General features: G+C 44.2%; 1 protein-coding gene across 1 annotated transcript in view; it reads right to left on the bottom strand.

Moving 5' to 3' along the window:
* cep162 (centrosomal protein 162) overlaps positions 1 to 17,146 on the bottom strand; it is a 222,779-nt gene that overhangs the window by 123,274 nt on the left and 82,359 nt on the right. The window contains exons 12-15 of the mRNA XM_070885594.1: positions 3,839 to 3,920; positions 2,702 to 2,993; positions 1,081 to 1,282; positions 109 to 278 (exon numbers count right to left, since the gene is read on the bottom strand). Coding sequence (XP_070741695.1) covers positions 109 to 278; positions 1,081 to 1,282; positions 2,702 to 2,993; positions 3,839 to 3,920 — 746 coding nt within the window. The remainder of the gene's footprint in view (positions 1 to 108; positions 279 to 1,080; positions 1,283 to 2,701; positions 2,994 to 3,838; positions 3,921 to 17,146) is intronic.

Below are 17,146 nucleotides of genomic sequence, written 5' to 3'. Positions count from 1 at the left end.
ACATGGATAAAATAAATGCCCGAGTGCTTACCAAAGAATACTATCTAAGTAGTTACTGTAGTCAAAGTAGATACAATACTTACTATGTACAACTGATTTAAATTTTACCTGCTCCAGCATGTGGCCACTGAGTAACTTTGCATGGTCTGGCCTACTGTTGATATGCTGCTGAAGGTATGAAGTAAATGATGGCACTGAGGTAAATAACTGACTTTCAAGGTAATTTTCAACAGATTTGTGCTTTGATGATCCGATCATCCTGGTTGCAAATAACTGCCCTGTTTGAGCAAGTGTGAAAGGTAAAGTAAAAGTTATGCAATGTGATCAAGTTATCCATTTTAGCATAAAAGAACATGGTTGAAGGTTTGAGTTGGTGTTGCTAAAGGAGGAAAAACTATAGTTGGCAAGAAAGTCAGTAATGTTGTACAAATTACAAAGAAATGACCATAATCAGACTCAAAAAAAAGATGAAAGACACTGAATCAAATGGTGCTACTTTAAAAAAAAACATCCTGTGCAGCACATCCGAAGATTATATGCAACAAATACTTCAGCAGAGGCAAACTACCAGTTAATGTTACAAAATAATGTGCCATTATAGAGTTTAAAATGACCGTGATTAAAGACATTCATTTGTTCTCAACAGTAAATATTTATTGGGCTTTCAAGAACACTAATTTTGGCCACACTGATTGATGTACATACAGGAAGGAGGTTAATGCTTGTAATTCTTGCATCTAAAAATACTGCTCCTTGAAATATTTTGACTTATATTTTAAAATAAATCTCAACTTGGTCATATATCACTATTCCTTCATCTTCGCTGGATCAAAATCCTGGAACTCCCTACATATCACATAGACTGCAGCGGTTCAAGAAGGTGGCTCACCATCTTCTTCTCAAGGACAACTAGGGATGGACAATAATTGCTGGGCTTGCTAGCGGTCATAATCCTAAGAATTAATTTTTTTAAACCACCAAAATCACCACCTCCCTCAGGTTAACAACATTTCAAAATAAATGCTACAATCCCTCTATATTATAAACATTTTACAGACTGCAAAAAAAAAAAACCCTTACCTTTTGATTTGCCTTTTGTATGATCAGACGGCGATCTGGCTTTAGTACCCTTAATTGTTAAATGAGTTGGTCTTTCACCAGCACCAAGGGATTCTTTCTTTGATGGACTAGCTTTGCCATATCCTGAACTCTTGACAGATGCATAGCTACCGCCAAAGGGCTTCCTGTTTTTAAGTTTAGGGCTTTTGGTCTTAGTAGAAATCTGTACATCAATAACAATAAGTAGGATGAAATTATCCCAAGAATGAGGAAAATGCATAAATGCCCGGAAGTGGAAATGGAGTGTTATTTGAATGCATTCATCCAGTCAACTGAGTTTTATACCTACAAGCTAATCTATTGACCGGAACATCTGGCAAGAACTAACAGTAAATTAATCTTTAGATCAAACTGTCTCAATTAATTGTGTAACTGAGTGGGCTAAGCAGATCTTACCACTTTCCTTGTATATTAAAAAAAATAGCTGAACTGTATTCTATTGGTTGCTTTGAGTGGTGCGGGGAGAGGGGAAAGACAGTTGAATCTTTTTGGTTTTCAATACTGAGAGAGATGGTAGTATTTACAAAGGGAATTTTTTTTACTCTGGGTACTTAATGTTGGCATTAAATCAATCACTGACTTTACTACAGTAGTGTTCATTTATATTTCTTCATGCTGATCATCCTTATGGCTTCTGAGAAAATCTTGGAACTTGGCATCAATTAGTACTGAATTTTGAGTAGTTTGCTGCTGTGGGCCCAGACCCATTTGGAACCAATTAATTTTTCTTAGGCACTTTACAGCTAGCAGGGAGTAAAGTAACTTGCCATAGCCTGCTCAGCCATTCATTATCATGGCTGATCTTTGACCTCAACTCCACCTTCCCGCCTGCTCCCCATGTCCCTTAATTTCCCCTAAAGTCAAAAAATCTATATCTCAGCCTTGAATATACTCAATGACTCAGCATCCACAGCCCTTTGGGGTGGAGAATTCCAAAGAATTTGAGTCCATTGTAAACCTGACATTTCAAATATGATACACATCAGTCTTAAGGTGGCATTTTATTCAGGGTAACTGCTTGCCACTATACTCAGGCAACAAAGCATGTCTCCACTCAAAATAATTGCAAAAGGCAGATACTGTCTCAGAGGTTTTGCAAACTTTAGCATTCAAAAATATTAATAGAATAATTATAATAAATACTGAAAGTGAGATGGAATATCTCCACTTGCCTGTAATTCTCACACAGATTCATGAGACCATTGCGAGATAGCAGATAAGGGGTTACAAATTACAGCCTCTGGAATCCTAGCTGGTAAATATTGTAGTTCATGTGGTACCTTTCTCAGATACTGGTATTAAGGTAAATTGTTAGAGCAGTGAATTCCATCAAACTCAATTATTATCTGCCTATGGAGAACTTGGCATGCGAACAGAGCATAGGATGGAAAAAAGAAATGTGTCTCATTCTGCAGCAGTCACTGCATGAACACAAAATATATCCAAAAAGGGACGTGTAGAAAAAAAAATAGACAAAAACAAATTACCTCATAACACATTACTGACAGAACCTAAAAACATCCAATTACTAAAATGGGTCCAAATTAAATGTCTTATAGCACATAAATTGAATCACATGTACCTGATCATCTTGGCGAGGAACAGCTTGTGATGCAGAAGCTGAGAGACTGGGTTTGGTTGCAGAATCGTATTCAACTTCATTAATTAAGGCTTCCACATGATCATCACAAATTCTACTCATGCAATTCGTGTTCTCCTTGAATGATCTTTCAGATAATTCTTTGTATGTGTTTTGTCTTTCAGAGAAATGATTGGAGTCAAGCTGTGATTCAAAAGGAACAGCATTGTTGGAGTCCTTCGATGTCAGTTTTCTGAATATTTCTGCTGTTTCACTGTCCTGCTGTGCATTTGTACTGCAAAAGGGAAGATGATGAAAATACTGATGTTTCATTTGTGTCATTTGCAAACAAACGCCTAACCAAATTTCAGTAACAATACTTGCCACTGATCTTACAGCAAAAAACAAATGCATTATTGGCTAAATAGCTTCTTTTCATGTGGACATTTTTAGATTTTATCAAACGTAACTGAAATTTAAAAAAAAACTAACATTGAAAATCTGAGTAGAAAATGCTGCAAATGCTTAGCAGACCCATTAGTATCCAAAAAAAGGAATATTACTATTTCAGGTGGAGATCTTTGCCAGTACCTGTACTCTGCAGCACATGCAGTGTTACAAAGAGATAAGATAGATCTGTCCCAATGCTAATGGTACTCCACAATTGAAGCATTGTTTTCAAGCACATAACTGAGAAAATTTAGATTTAAGAGAGTAGAGAATACATGGAAAAGATTACAAGGAGATAGTATCAGTAAATTCAAAAGGGAACCAGATAGATATTTGACAGAGAAAGCAATTGAGGGGTATGATAAATAGGAGTCATGCATGGACCTTTGGGATTGGTCAAATGGAACATAATGATCTCTTCTAGTGCTATCCTTTCCTATTTTCCTAAATTGAGTTGGACCATTCAAGGCAATAAGTGAAGCTAGCTAATTATCTACAAGCACGCAAATTTTTCAGAACCTGTGGTCAGAGCCTCTGCAGAAGGATAACGCTGACTACCAGTAGATATTTTACATTCTGGTGTAACATTTCAAAAGAGCAAGACAACGTGTGATGTATTTAAGATAATAAATTATTATTTGCAATTAGCATTGTCCAAATTACCTTTAATTCAAAATAAACATACAATACCTTACTGGATGCAAATCAAATCCTCTTGGAAATAGAGCTTCCCCTTTAATAGGTTTCATTAGTTCTTCCACAGTGAGCAAATCTGAAAAATAATGTGCAGATTACTTTGTAATCTTTGATCATTAGGAAATGGGACAAATACTACCATGTTGGTTTGTAGGTTTTGCACTTGCTTAGGCACTCTGGCATTGTGTCTCTTTTGCTCTTCTTTTTGTATTTTAATTTCTAACCCATTTCAGATACTAATATACTTTTAAGAAAGAACTTTTAAGAGGGAAACAAAAAGGAGGCAAAAGCAAAAGACAGAAAGGAGATGAGGAAAAGTGGAGGGCAGAGAAACCCAAGGCAAAGAACAAAAAGGGCCACTGTACAGCAAAATTTTAAAAGGACAAAGGGTGTTAAAAAAACAAGCCTGAAGGCTTTGTGTCTTAATGCAAGGAGTATCCGTAATAAGGTGGATGAATTAACTGTGCAAATAGATGTTAACAAATATGATGTGATTGGGATTACGGAGACGTGGCTCCAGGATGATCAGGGCTGGGAACTCAACATCCAGGGGTATTCAACATTTAGGAAGGATAGAATAAAAGGAAAAGGAGGTGGGGTAGCATTGCTGGTTAAAGAGGAGATTAATGCAATAGTTAGGAAAGACATTAGCTTGGATGATGTGGAATCTATATGGGTAGAGCTGCAGAACACCAAAGGGCAAAAAACGTTAGTAGGAGTTGTGTACAGACCTCCAAACAGTAGTAGGGATGTTGGGGAGGGCATCAAACAGGAAATTAGGGGTGCATGCAATAAAGGTGCAGCAGTTATAATGGGTGACTTTAATATGCACATAGATTGGGCTAGCCAAACTGGAAGCAATACGGTGGAGGAGGATTTCCTGGAGTGCATAAGGGATGGTTTTCTAGACCAATATGTCGAGGAACCAACTCGGGGGGAGGCCATCTTAGACTGGGTGTTGTGTAATGAGAGAGGATTAATTAGCAATCTCATTGTGCGAGGCCCCTTGGGGAAGAGTGACCATAATATGGTGGAATTCTGCATTAGGATGGAGAATGATACAGTTAATTCAGAGACCATGGTCCAGAACTTAAAGAAGGGTAACTTTGAAGGTATGAGGTGTGAATTGGCTAGGATAGATTGGCGAATGATACTTAGGGGGTTGACTGTGGATGGGCAATGGCAGACATTTAGAGACCGCATGGGTGAATTACAACAATTGTACATTCCTGTCTGGCGTAAAAATAAAAAAGGGAAGGTGGCTCATCCGTGGCTATCTAGGGAAATCAGGGACAGTATTAAAGCCAAGGAAGTGGCATACAAATTGGCCAGAAATAGCAGCGAACCCGGGGACTGGGAGAAATTTAGAACTCAGCAGAGGAGGACAAAGGGTTTGATTAGGGCAGGGAAAATGGAGTACGAGAAGAAGCTTGCAGGGAACATTAAAGCGGATTGCAAAAGTTTCTATAGGTATGTAAAGAGAAAAAGGTTAGTAAAGACAAACATAGGTCCCCTGCAGTCAGAATCAGGGGAAGTCATAACGGGGAACAAAGAAATGGCAGACCAATTGAACAAGTACTTTGGTTCGGTATTCACTGAGGAGGACACAAACAACCTTCCGGATATAAAAGGGGTCAGAGGGTCTAGTAAGGAGGGGAAACTGAGGGAAATCTTTATTAGTCGGGAAATTGTGTTGGGGAAATTGATGGGATTGAAGGCCGATAAATCCCCAGGGCCTGATGGACTGCATCCCAGAGTACTTAAGGAGGTGGCCTTGAAAATAGCGGATGCATTGACAGTCATTTTCCAACATTCCATTGACTCTGAATCAGTTCCTATCGAGTGGAGGGTAGCCAATGTAACCCCACTTTTTAAAAAAGGAGGGAGAGAGAAAACAGGGAATTATAGACCGGTCAGCCTGACCTCAGTAGTGGGTAAAATGATGGAATCAATTATTAAGGATGTCATAGTAGCGCATTTGGAAAATGGTGACATGATAGGTCCAAGTCAGCATGGATTTGTGAAAGGGAAATCATGCTTGACAAATCTTCTGGAATTTTTTGAGGATGTTTCCAGTAAAGTGGACAAAGGAGAACCAGTTGATGTGGTATATTTGGACTTTCAGAAGGCTTTCGACAAGGTCCCACACAAGAGATTAATGTGCAAAGTTAAAGCACATGGGATTGGGGGTAGTGTGCTGACGTGGATTGAGAACTGGTTGTCAGACAGGAAGAAAAGAGTAGGAGTAAATGGGTACTTTTCAGAATGGCAGGCAGTGACTAGTGGGGTGCCGCAAGGTTCTGTGCTGGGGCCCCAGCTGTTTACATTGTACATTAATGATTTAGCCGAGGGGATTAAATGCAGTATCTCCAAATTTGCGGATGACACTAAGTTGGGTGGCAGTGTGAGCTGCGAGGAGGATGCTATTAGGCTGCAGAGTGACTTGGATAGGTTAGGTGAGTGGGCAAATGCATGGCAGATGAAGTATAATGTGGATAAATGTGAGGTTATCATAGAAACATAGAAACATAGAAAATAGGTGCAGGAGCAGGCCATTCAGCCCTTCTAGCCTGCACCGCCATTCAATGAGTTCATGGCTGAACATGAAACTTCAGTACCCACTTCCTGCTTTCACGCCATACCCCTTGATCCCCCGAGTAGTAAGGACTTCATCTAACTCCCTTTTGAATATATTTAGTGAATTGGCCTCAACTACTTTCTGTGGTAGAGAATTCCACAGGTTCACCACTCTCTGGGTGAAGAAGTTTCTCCTTATCTCGGTCCTAAATGGCTTACCCCTTATCCTTAGACTGTGACCCCTGGTTCTGGACTTCCCCAACATTGGGAACATTCTTCCTGCATCCACTTTGGTGGTAAAAACAGAGAGACAGACTATTATCTGAATGGTGACAGATTAGGAAAAGGGAAGGTGCAACGAGACCTGGGTGTCATGGTACATCAGTCATTGAAGGTTGGCATGCAGGTACAGCAGGCGGTTAAGAAAGCAAATGGCATGTTGGCCTTCATAGCGAGGGGATTTGAGTACAGGGGCAGGGAGGTGTTCCTACAGTTGTACAGGGCCTTGGTGAGGCCACACCTGGAGTATTGTGTACAGTTTTGGTCTCCTAACTTGAGGAAGGACATTCTTGCTATTGAGGGAGTGCAGCGAAGATTCACCAGACTGATTCCCGGGATGGTGGGACTGACCTATCAAGAAAGACTGGATCAACTGGGCTTGTATTCACTGGAGTTCAGAAGAATGAGAGGGGACCTCATGGAAACCTTTAAAATTCTGACGGCTTTAGACAGGTTAGATGCAGGAAGAATGTTCCCAATGTTGGGGAAGTCCAGAACCAGGGGTCACAGTCTGAGGATAAGGGGTAAGCCATTTAGGACCGAGATGAGGAGAAACTTCTTCACCCAGAGAGTGGTGAACCTGTGGAATTCTCTACCACAGAAAGTAGTTGAGGCCAATTCACTAAATATATTCAAAAGGGAGTTAGATGAAGTCCTTACTACTCGGGGGATCAAGGGTTATGGCGAGAAAGCAGGAAGGGGGTACTGAAGTTTCATGTTCAGCCATGAACTCATTGAATGGCGGTGCAGGCTAGAAGGGCTGAATGGCCTGCTCCTGCACCTATTTTCTATGTTTCTATATAGCATCTTTAACCTGCTCAGGACATCCAAAAACAACTTATAGCCAATGAATTATATTTGAAGTATGATCACAGGTGTTATGTAGGTAAACAAAACAGCTAAATTGCAAGGCTACCCAACAGCAAACAAGATAAGTGACCGACCAGTTTGAGCTGTTTTTTGATGGATAAATGTTGCCAGGATACCGAGAGAATTCCATGCTCTTCTTCAAACAGTGCCATGGGATCTTTTACATCCACCTGAGCAGACAACTTCAATGGCTCATCCAAAACACAATGCAGTACCATCTCAGTACTCATCATGATAGGCGGTCCCTCGAACGAGGATGACTTGCTTCCACGAGTTCACAGATGTTTCAATGAAGGACCTGATGTTCCAGTCCTGAACTCCAATTGAGGGGGTGGAAGGTGCCTGTGTGTGGATTTTTTTTTAATGTGTGGTGACCGTTGCACACCAGCCACCACACGAGCTTGACAGAGCTAGGCCCTTATCCACTGGCAAGGGTTAACCAGGACGACTGGAGACCTACTCTGCTGCACGGACCTAGTGCGCACACGTATCGCAGTGTGGGCCGGCCCGTGCTGCCTCTGGGCCCTCGCCTCTTCTGGGCCCCACACCCTCATTCAACGCTCCTCCGCCACAAACATTCGCCATTCCTCCGCCATAAACATTCGCCGCTCTTCCACCAAACATTCGCCGCACCTCCGCCGCAATCTCACACCGCTCCTCCGCCACAATCTCTCGCTGCTCCTCCGCCACAAAAACAATCACCGCACTGCGCCATGATCTCTTGCCGCACCCAAGCCACAAACTCTCGTCGCTCATCCGCCCCGACCTTCCCACTCCTCTGTATCTGGGCCCCGCCAATGTTCCTGCTCACGCTCCAAAACGGCGACCAGGGTTTTAATGACGTCACCCAATCATCCATCTCAAAATCGTCGCACACTTGAAGCAGCTCACGCGAAGGAAGGATATACTTGCATTGGAGGCAGCAGCACCCCCTGGTGGGACCACCTGTGAAAGCGGGCGGTCTGACCTGTGATGGCCGCAGTTTAGTCAGTAGTGTCCACCTCAGGTAAGCGCGAGTGTTTTTTATTTTTTGCGATTCATGTTGTGGTGGTGTGAGTTATTTACTGGGAATGTTTTTAGAGGGTTATTTCTCTCCCCAGACGTCTCTCGGAACTCTCCCAGGCCGGCTGTTTAGCTGGGGATTTTCCTATGCTCAGCTCGCCTAGCGCCCTAAGAGAAGTATGCAACGCCTCCCCTAGCGCTCCACCCCACACTCAGGGCCCGGCGGACCAATTTTGCTGACTGAGGCGCAAACTGTACCCGCCGGGACGCAAACATTCCTGGTTTAAAGCTTCTTAGTTATCAAGATAGATATAGAGTCCCAACTCTTAACCTTCGAACAGCGTAGACTTAGGGGGGGGATATAATAGAGGTTTATTAGATAATGTAGGGAATAGACAGTGTCCCAGCTGACCATTTATTTCAATGACCACACTTGATCAGCTCCGCCGGGCAGGCCACATTGCGCGCACGCCAAACACGAGATCCCCAAAGCAAGCGCTCCACTCGGAATTCCTTCACGGCAAACGAGCCAAAGGTGGGCAGAGGAAACGCCACAAGGACACCCCCAAAACCTCCCCGACAAAGCGCAACATCCTCACCGACACCCGAGAGTCCCCGGCCAAAGACCACCCCAAGTGGAGGAAGCGCATCCGGGAGGGCGCCAAGCACCCAGAGTCCCGTCGCCGAGAGCGCGCAGAAACCAAGCGCAGGCAGCGGAAAGTGTGTGTGGCAAACCAGTTCCCTCCTTCTCCCCCCCCCCCCCACCCAAACCGTCCGTCCGTCCCACCCGCAACAGGGACCGCAGCCCTTGCACTAGACTGCCCAGCCACCTAAGGACTTACCCCAAGAGTGGAAGCAAGTCTTCCTCGATTCCGAGGGACTGCCCATGATGATGATGATGGTATTTCAATTAAATAGATCAGGCAGGTCCAGGGATCACATTTAAGTTGTACAAGGCTAGATCGAGGTTAGGTGTCAGGAGGTGGGTCTTTCCCCAGAGAATAGTGGATCTCAAACTAGCTGCCATTTCATGTGGTGGATTCAGACTCGCTGAATTCCTTCAAGCGAAAGCGGGATCTGTTTCTGGCTGGAGCGGAGATCGCCTCTTACAGAAGGGTGGGTACTGCAGGCAATTCATGGTCAGAGGGATTTCCTGGACTAGTTTCCATCGCCAAGATGGGTCAGAGAAGAATTTCACAGATTTTTTTTCCCCCAAATTGGCCCTGGGGTTTTTTGTTTATCTGCTTTTGTGCCTCTCCCCCAGGAGATCGCAGGATTTGGGGGTGGGGTAGAGAGTGTGAGTGTTGTGATACACAAGGTATCGCAACTGTGTGGGACAGGCTGGATGGACCAGGTAGTCTTTACTTGTCCATCATTGTTCGTATATTTGTATGTTCATTACCGCCCCAGTATCAGCCAAACCGAAAATCCAGCCCAAAAGTGGCCCAAGTCCAACAATTCTTCATCATAGGCAGTCCCTCGTATCGAGGATGACTTGCTTCCACGCCAAAAAGGGATGAGTTCACACGTGTTTCAATGAAGGACCTAACATTCCAGGTCCTGAACTACATTCCTGGAGAGTGGAAGATGCCTGTGTGTGTAATTTATTTACGCGTGGTAGCCATTGCACACCAGCCACCACATGGGCTTGACAGAGCTAGGCTTTGGTCCAGTGGCAAGGATTAACCAGGACGATTGGAGACCAGCTCTGCTACATGGACCTAGTGCGCGCACATATCGCAGTGTGGGCTGGCCTGTGCTGCTCCATGGCCCCTGGCCCAGAACTCACGCCTCCCCTGGACCCCGATCACATCTCTCCACAGTCTCTTGCCGCTCCTCCCGTATCTGCCCACGCTCCAATCACCGACCTGGACCTTGATGACGCCACTCGTCGCTACCGTCGCCCTCCTGCACCAGCTCGCGCTGCACCCTGAAGTAATATGCCTCCATGCTGCTCCCGGGCCACCGCACCTCCGCTCCTTTTATGGCCCCAACCTGCTGCTGGTGTTCTCATGCAGGTCGGGGCCTCCATGCTGCTCAACAATTCAACACCTTAGGAAAAGGCGGAATTGGAAAATCAAACAAATTTGCTTCTCTTAACTTGAAGGAGAGGACTTGTTTGGAGCTGAAAGCAATGTGGAACGGTGTAGAGTTGAGGGCTAATCCTGTGCCAGAACTGGACATAGTAACACGGGATTTCTGACGTGAGAACTAAAGGTATTTTGGAACCTGTGAGGGGACATTGTGGCATGAGGTTGTTATTTTTAACCGTGGCTTTCTGGAACGTTCGATCCCTGCTCCATGCTTGACAGATCCAAGAGTCAGTTGGATTGTGAGAAATTAATGATGCTAAGCTATCTCTCCCCCCACCCCCGCCACCAATGACCATCAACAACAAATAGCATTTAAATATCACCTTTTAACTTCAGTGGAGCAGGCTCGAGGGGTCAAATGGCCTACCCCTGTTCCAAATTCTTACGCAAGTCCAACAAAATTCGAACCCGAGTCACACAAGGAGATATCAGGGACAGTTGACCAAAAGCTTGTACTACAATGAAGTAAGTGTAAGCCAACATTATGGTTCAGCCATTGCTAGTTGACAACACTTTTGCCTCTGAGTCAGAAGGTTCAAGACCCACTCCAGAGATTTGAGCACATAAATATAGGCTGATACTCCAATGCAGTACTAAAGGAGTGCTGCACTGTTAGAGGTGCTGTCTTTCGGATGAGGCATTAAACCGAGGCCCTGTCTGCTTTCTCATGTGGACGTAAAAGATCCCACGGCACTACTTTGAGCAGGGGAGTTATCCCCAGTGCCCTGGCCAATATTTATCCATCAATCAACATAACAAAGACAGATTATCTGGTCATTATCACATTGCTGTTTGTGGGTGCTTGCTGTGTGCAAATTTGTTGTTGCGTTTCCCTGCATTACTTCAAACATTATTTCAGTGGCGCTTTGGGACATCGGAAGGTCGTGAAAGGCACTACATAATTGCAAGTCTGTCTTTCTTTTATGTGCTCAAGACTTGAAATCGAGCTTGAACCCTTGATCTCCTGACTCAGTGCTGAGAGTGCTACCACGTGAGCCAGACTGGCACGCAGTGTATTTTTAAATATTAAGGATCCCTACAAAAGCTAAAAAGCTTTAACTACAATTCTATTCTAAGTGCTCTGACAAGCTGTACTGACAATTTATATTTCATTAAAAAAATGCTCAAACTAAAAGCCAAACATAAAATGAGCATGGTAAACCTAACATTGCAGTCATGGTCGAGTTAATATGCCAGGCACATGAGAAGTAATAAATTAAATGTAGTACCAGATGGCCACAATGCAGATTTGGTTTTTGGCAATAAAATCTTCAACTGGATAAGTTTATGCTAATATGCTGTTTACTGGTCTAGGGCCAGGAGACAACGGCAGCCTTGACCACTCCAATTTCCCAAAGACAGCAAGGGGACAAAGCAAACAATTGAAATTAAGGTAACATAAAATAATAAAAAAAACAGCAACATGCATTTATATAGCACCTTTAACATTAAAAAAAATCCCAGGGACTGCACAGAAATGGAATTAAAAAAATATGGATGCTGAGCCCAAGAAGTGAAATTAGGGTGGGTGGACAAATGCTTGGTCAAAGAGGTAGGTTTTAAGGAGGGTCTTACGGAGAAGAGAGGGTGGTGAGGTGGAGATTTTAGGGAGGGAACTGGAGAGATGGTGGCCAACATGAGGGGAATGAACAAGAGGTAAGGGACAGAACAATGGAAAATTAGGGCGGAGGAGGATGTCAAAAGCTTATCAAAAGGGATAATGCACAAGGGTTGCAGTCACAGAGGATTTGTGACTTTGATTGGGTTTCTGCTCCCACCACAGCACCAATGAGAAATACAGACAAACAGAGTTGTGGGAAAAATGCACACGGATTTAGGAGGTGACAACACATTCAAGGAATGGATTGATAATCTGGCTCAAAGCCAATCAGAGCATGTGCATGTACTACACCCCTCTGACCTTCTCAATTCCCCTGGCCCCTATTGCCCACAGACATTTTATCTTCCCAACTCTTTTGGGTTTGTGTCAAAAGGTCAAGGGCCTTGATCGTGAGTAAACTGATATTCTGGAGGGAAATGTGCAGAGTGGCAGTGATTGTTTATACGCTTGCAGTCCAAGGAGACAGTGGTGAGTGGAATGGGAAGCAGGTTGCTGAGGTTAGCACTCAGAGGGTGATGTGGGCAAGATTGGTGAGGGAGGAGGATGGGAAAGTAGAGTCGATTGCTCGTACGCAGGCATCGATCGATAGGTGCCTCGATGGGACCTTTGGAGAAAGGTAACCATGAGCTTAATCAAGGAGTCGTCAAACCTGGAATGATGGTAGGAGAGTTGGAAATCGATGGAGTATTGATGGGTTGGGGTAGAGATTGGAGGGGGCAAAGTACCCGAGGCGGGAAGAAATGAAAGTTGGCATGAGTGGGTGCCAGGAAGTGAAGAAAACAGCTGAGAAGGACCAAGAGAAAAAAAAAATGGTAGAATAGGCTCAGGTCCAGAGTGGCAGTTAAAATGCACATGCGAAAAGACATAGAGGGAATTCAGATTACAGGGACATGGCAGAGAGTAGACGAGCCATGTCCTATAAAGGCCCAGCGGCAGTCCGGGGTCGGCAGCAGTCGGGGAGGAGCAGTCGGAGGAGCAGCAGTGGACTATAAAGACCCAGCGGCAGTCCAGGCTCAGCAGCAGTCGGGGAGGAGCAGCGGCGGCCTATAAAGGCCCAGCAGCAGTTCGGGGCTCGGCGACAGTCGGGGAGGAGCAGCCGGAGGAGCAGCTAGCTGCAGCTGCAGCTGGGTCAAAAGTAAGAAAGAAGTAAAAAGTAATCGAAGTGTGACGTCACAGCCAAGAGGGTAAGTGATTGGCTGGTTGATTGTTCAGTAGTTTTCTTTTTCTTTATCTTTTTTCTTTTTCTTTATCTTTATCTTTTTCTTAGCAGTAAGAAACCTTGTCATTGTTGCCAAATTAAGTAATTTAAGGGTTACGTTATGGAAGGAGAGCCCAGATCCGTGTCATACTCCTCCTGTGCTGTGTGGGAAATCAGGGAGGCTTCCAGTGTCCCTGACTACAATGTTTGCGGGAAGTGTATTCAGCTGCAGCTCCTGACAGACCGCATTACGGCACTGGAGCTGCGCATGGATTCACTCTGGAGCATCCGCGATGCTGAGGATGTCGTGATAGCACGTTTAGTGAGTTGGTCACACCGCAGGTAAAGGTGACACAGACAAATAGGGAATGGGTGACCATCAGGAAGAGCAGTGGAAGGAAGGTATTGCAGGGGTCCGCTGCGGTCATCTCCCTCCAAAACAGATATACGACTTTGGGTACTGTTGGGGGCGATGGCTCATCAGGGGAAGGCAGCAGCAACCAAGTTCATGGCACCATGGGAGGCTCTGCTGCGCATGAGGGCAGGAAAAAGAGTGGGAGAACTATAGTGGTAGAGGATTCTATTGTAAGGGGAATAGATAGATGTTTCTGTGGCCGCAAACAAGACTCCAGGATGCCTCCCTGGTGCAAGGATCAAGGATGTCTCGGTTCCGCTGCAGGGCATTTTGGAGGGGGAGGGTGAACAGCCAGTTGTTGTGGTGCAGAAAGGTACCAACGATATAGGTAAAAAGCGGGATGAGGTCCTACAAGCTGAATTTAGGGAGCTAGGAGTTAAATTAAAAAGTTGGACCTCAAAAGGTAGTAATCTCAGGATTGCTACCAGTGCCACATGCTAGTCAGAGTAGAAATAGCAGGATAGTTAAGATGAATACGTGGCTTGAGGAATGGTGCAAGAGCAAGGGATTCAAATTCCTGGGACATTGGAATCGGTTCTGGGGGAGGTGGGACGGTCTGCACCTGGACAGGACTGGAACCGATGTCCTAGGGGGGAGTGTTTGCTAGTGCTGTTGGGGACAACTTAAACTAATAGGGCAGGGGGATGGGAACCTATGCAGGGAGACAGAGGGAAGTAAAATGGGGTCAGAAGCAAAAGGTATAAAGGAGAAAAGTAAAAGTGGGAGGGCAGAAAAATCAAAGGCAAAAGTCAAAAAGGGCCACATTACAACATAATTCTAAAAGGACAAAGAGTGTTAAAAAAACAAGCCTGAAGGCTCTGTGTCTCAATGCGAGGAATAAGGTGGATGAATTAATTGCGCAGGTAGCTGTTAACGGATAGGATGTAATAGGGATTATGGAGACATGGCTCCAGGGTGACCAAGGCTGGGAACTCAACATCCAAGGGTATTCAATATTCAGGAAAGATAGACTGAAAGGAAAAGGAGGTGGGATAGCGTGGCTGGTTAAAGAGGAAATTAATGCAATAGTAAGGAAGGACATTATCATGGATGAGGTGGAATCTGTATGGGTAGAGCTGTGGAACACCAAAAGGCAGAAACCAAAAGTTGTGTACAGACCACTAAACAGTCATAGTGAGGTTGGAAATGGCATCAAACAGGAAATTAGGGATGCGTGCAATAAAGGTACAGCAGTTATCATGGGTGACTTTAATTTACATATAGATTGGGCGAAACAAACTGGTAGCAATACGGCGGAGGAGGATTTTCTGGAATGTGGAAGGGATGGTTTTCTGAACCAATATGTCGAGGAACCAACTAGAGAGCTGGCCATCCTAGATTGGGTGTTGTGTAATGAGAGAGGATTAATTGGCAATCTTGTTGTGCGAGGCCCCTTGGGAAGAGTGACCATAATATGGTAGAATTCTTCATTAAGATGGAGAGTGACACAATAAATTCAGAGACTAGAGTCCTGAACTTAAAGAAAGGAAACTTCGACAGTATGAAATGTGAATTGGCTAGGATAGACTGGCGAATGATACTTAAAAGGGTTGACGGTGGATAGGCAATGGCAGACATTTAAAGATCACATGGATGAACTTCAACAATTGTACATCCCTGTCTGGTGTAAAAATAAAACGGGGAAGGTGGCTCAACCGTGGCTTACAAGGGAAATTATTGGTAGTGTTAAATCCAAGGAAGAGGCATATAAATTGGCCAAAAAAAGCAGCAAACCTGAGTACTGGGAGACATTTGGAATTCAGCAGAGGAGGACAAAGGGTTTAATTAGGAGAGGGACAATAGAATATGAGAGTAAGCTGCCAGGGAACATAAAAACTGACTGCAAAAGCTTCTACAGATACGTAAAGAGAAAAAGATTAGTGAAGACAAATGTAGGTCCCTTATAGTCAGAATCAGGTGAACTTATAATGGTGAACAAAGAAATGGCAGACCAATTGAACAAATACTTTGGTTCTGTCTTCACTAAGGAAGACACAGATAACCTTCCAGAAATACCAGGGGACCGAGGGTCTAGCGAGAAGAAGGAACTGAAGGAAATCCTTATTAGTCAGCAAATTGTGTTACGGAAATTGATGGGATTGAAGGCCAATAAATCCCCAGGGCCTGATAGTCTGCATCCCAGAGTACTTAAGGAAGTGGCCCTAGAAATAGTGGATGCATTGGTGGTCATTTTCCAACATTCTATTGACTCTGGATCAGTTCCAATGGACTGGAGAGTAGCTAATGTAACCCCACTTTTTTAAAAAAAAGGGAGAGAAAACTGAATTATAGACCAGTCAGCCTGACATCAATAGTGGGGAAAATGTTGGAATCAATTATTAAGGATATAATAGCAGTGCATTTAGAAAGCAGTGACAGGATCGGTCCAAGTCAGCATGGATTTATGAAAGGGAAATCATGCTTGACAAATCTTCTGGAATTTTTTTGAGGATGTAACTAGTAAAGTGGACAAGGGGGAGCCAGTAGATTTGGTGTATTTAGACTTTCAAAAGGCTTTTGACAAGGTCCCACACAAGAGATTAGTGTGCAAAATTAAAGCACATGGTATTGGGGGTAATGTACTGACGTAGATAGAGAACTGGTTGGCAGACAGGAAGCAAAGAGTAGGAATAAACGGATCCTTTTCAGTGACTAGTGGGGTACTGCAAGGTTCAGTGCTGGGACCCCAGCTCTTTACAATATACATTAATGATTTAGACAAAGGAATTGAATGTAATATCTCCAAGTTTGCAGATGATACTAAGCTGGGTGGCAGTGTGAGCTGTGAGGAGGATATTAAGAGGCTGCAGGGCGACTTGGACAGGTTAGGTGAGTGGGCAATTGCATGGCAGATGCAGTATAATGTAGATAAATGTGAGGTTATCCATTTTGGTGATAAAAACAGGAAGACAGATTATTATCTGAATGGTGACATATTAGTAAAAGGGGAGGTGCAAGGAGACCTGGGTGTCATGGTACATTAAATATTGAAAGTTGGCATACAGGTACAGCAGGCGGTAAAGAAGGCAAATGACATGTTGGCCTTCATAGCAAGAGGATTTGCGTATAGGAGCAGGGAGGTCTTACTGCAATTGTACAGGGCCTTGGTGAGGCCACACCTTGAATATTGTGTACAGTTTTGGTCTCCTAATCTGAGGAAGGATACTCTTGCTATTGAGGGAGTGCAGCGAAGGTTCACCAGACTGATTCCCAGGATAACAGGACTGACATATGAAGAAAGACTGGA

The sequence above is a fragment of the Pristiophorus japonicus genome, chromosome 7 (genome assembly GCF_044704955.1).
Source record: "Pristiophorus japonicus isolate sPriJap1 chromosome 7, sPriJap1.hap1, whole genome shotgun sequence".
Lineage (NCBI taxonomy): Eukaryota > Metazoa > Chordata > Chondrichthyes > Pristiophoridae > Pristiophorus > Pristiophorus japonicus.
This window is presented reverse-complemented; position numbering and strand designations above follow the sequence as displayed.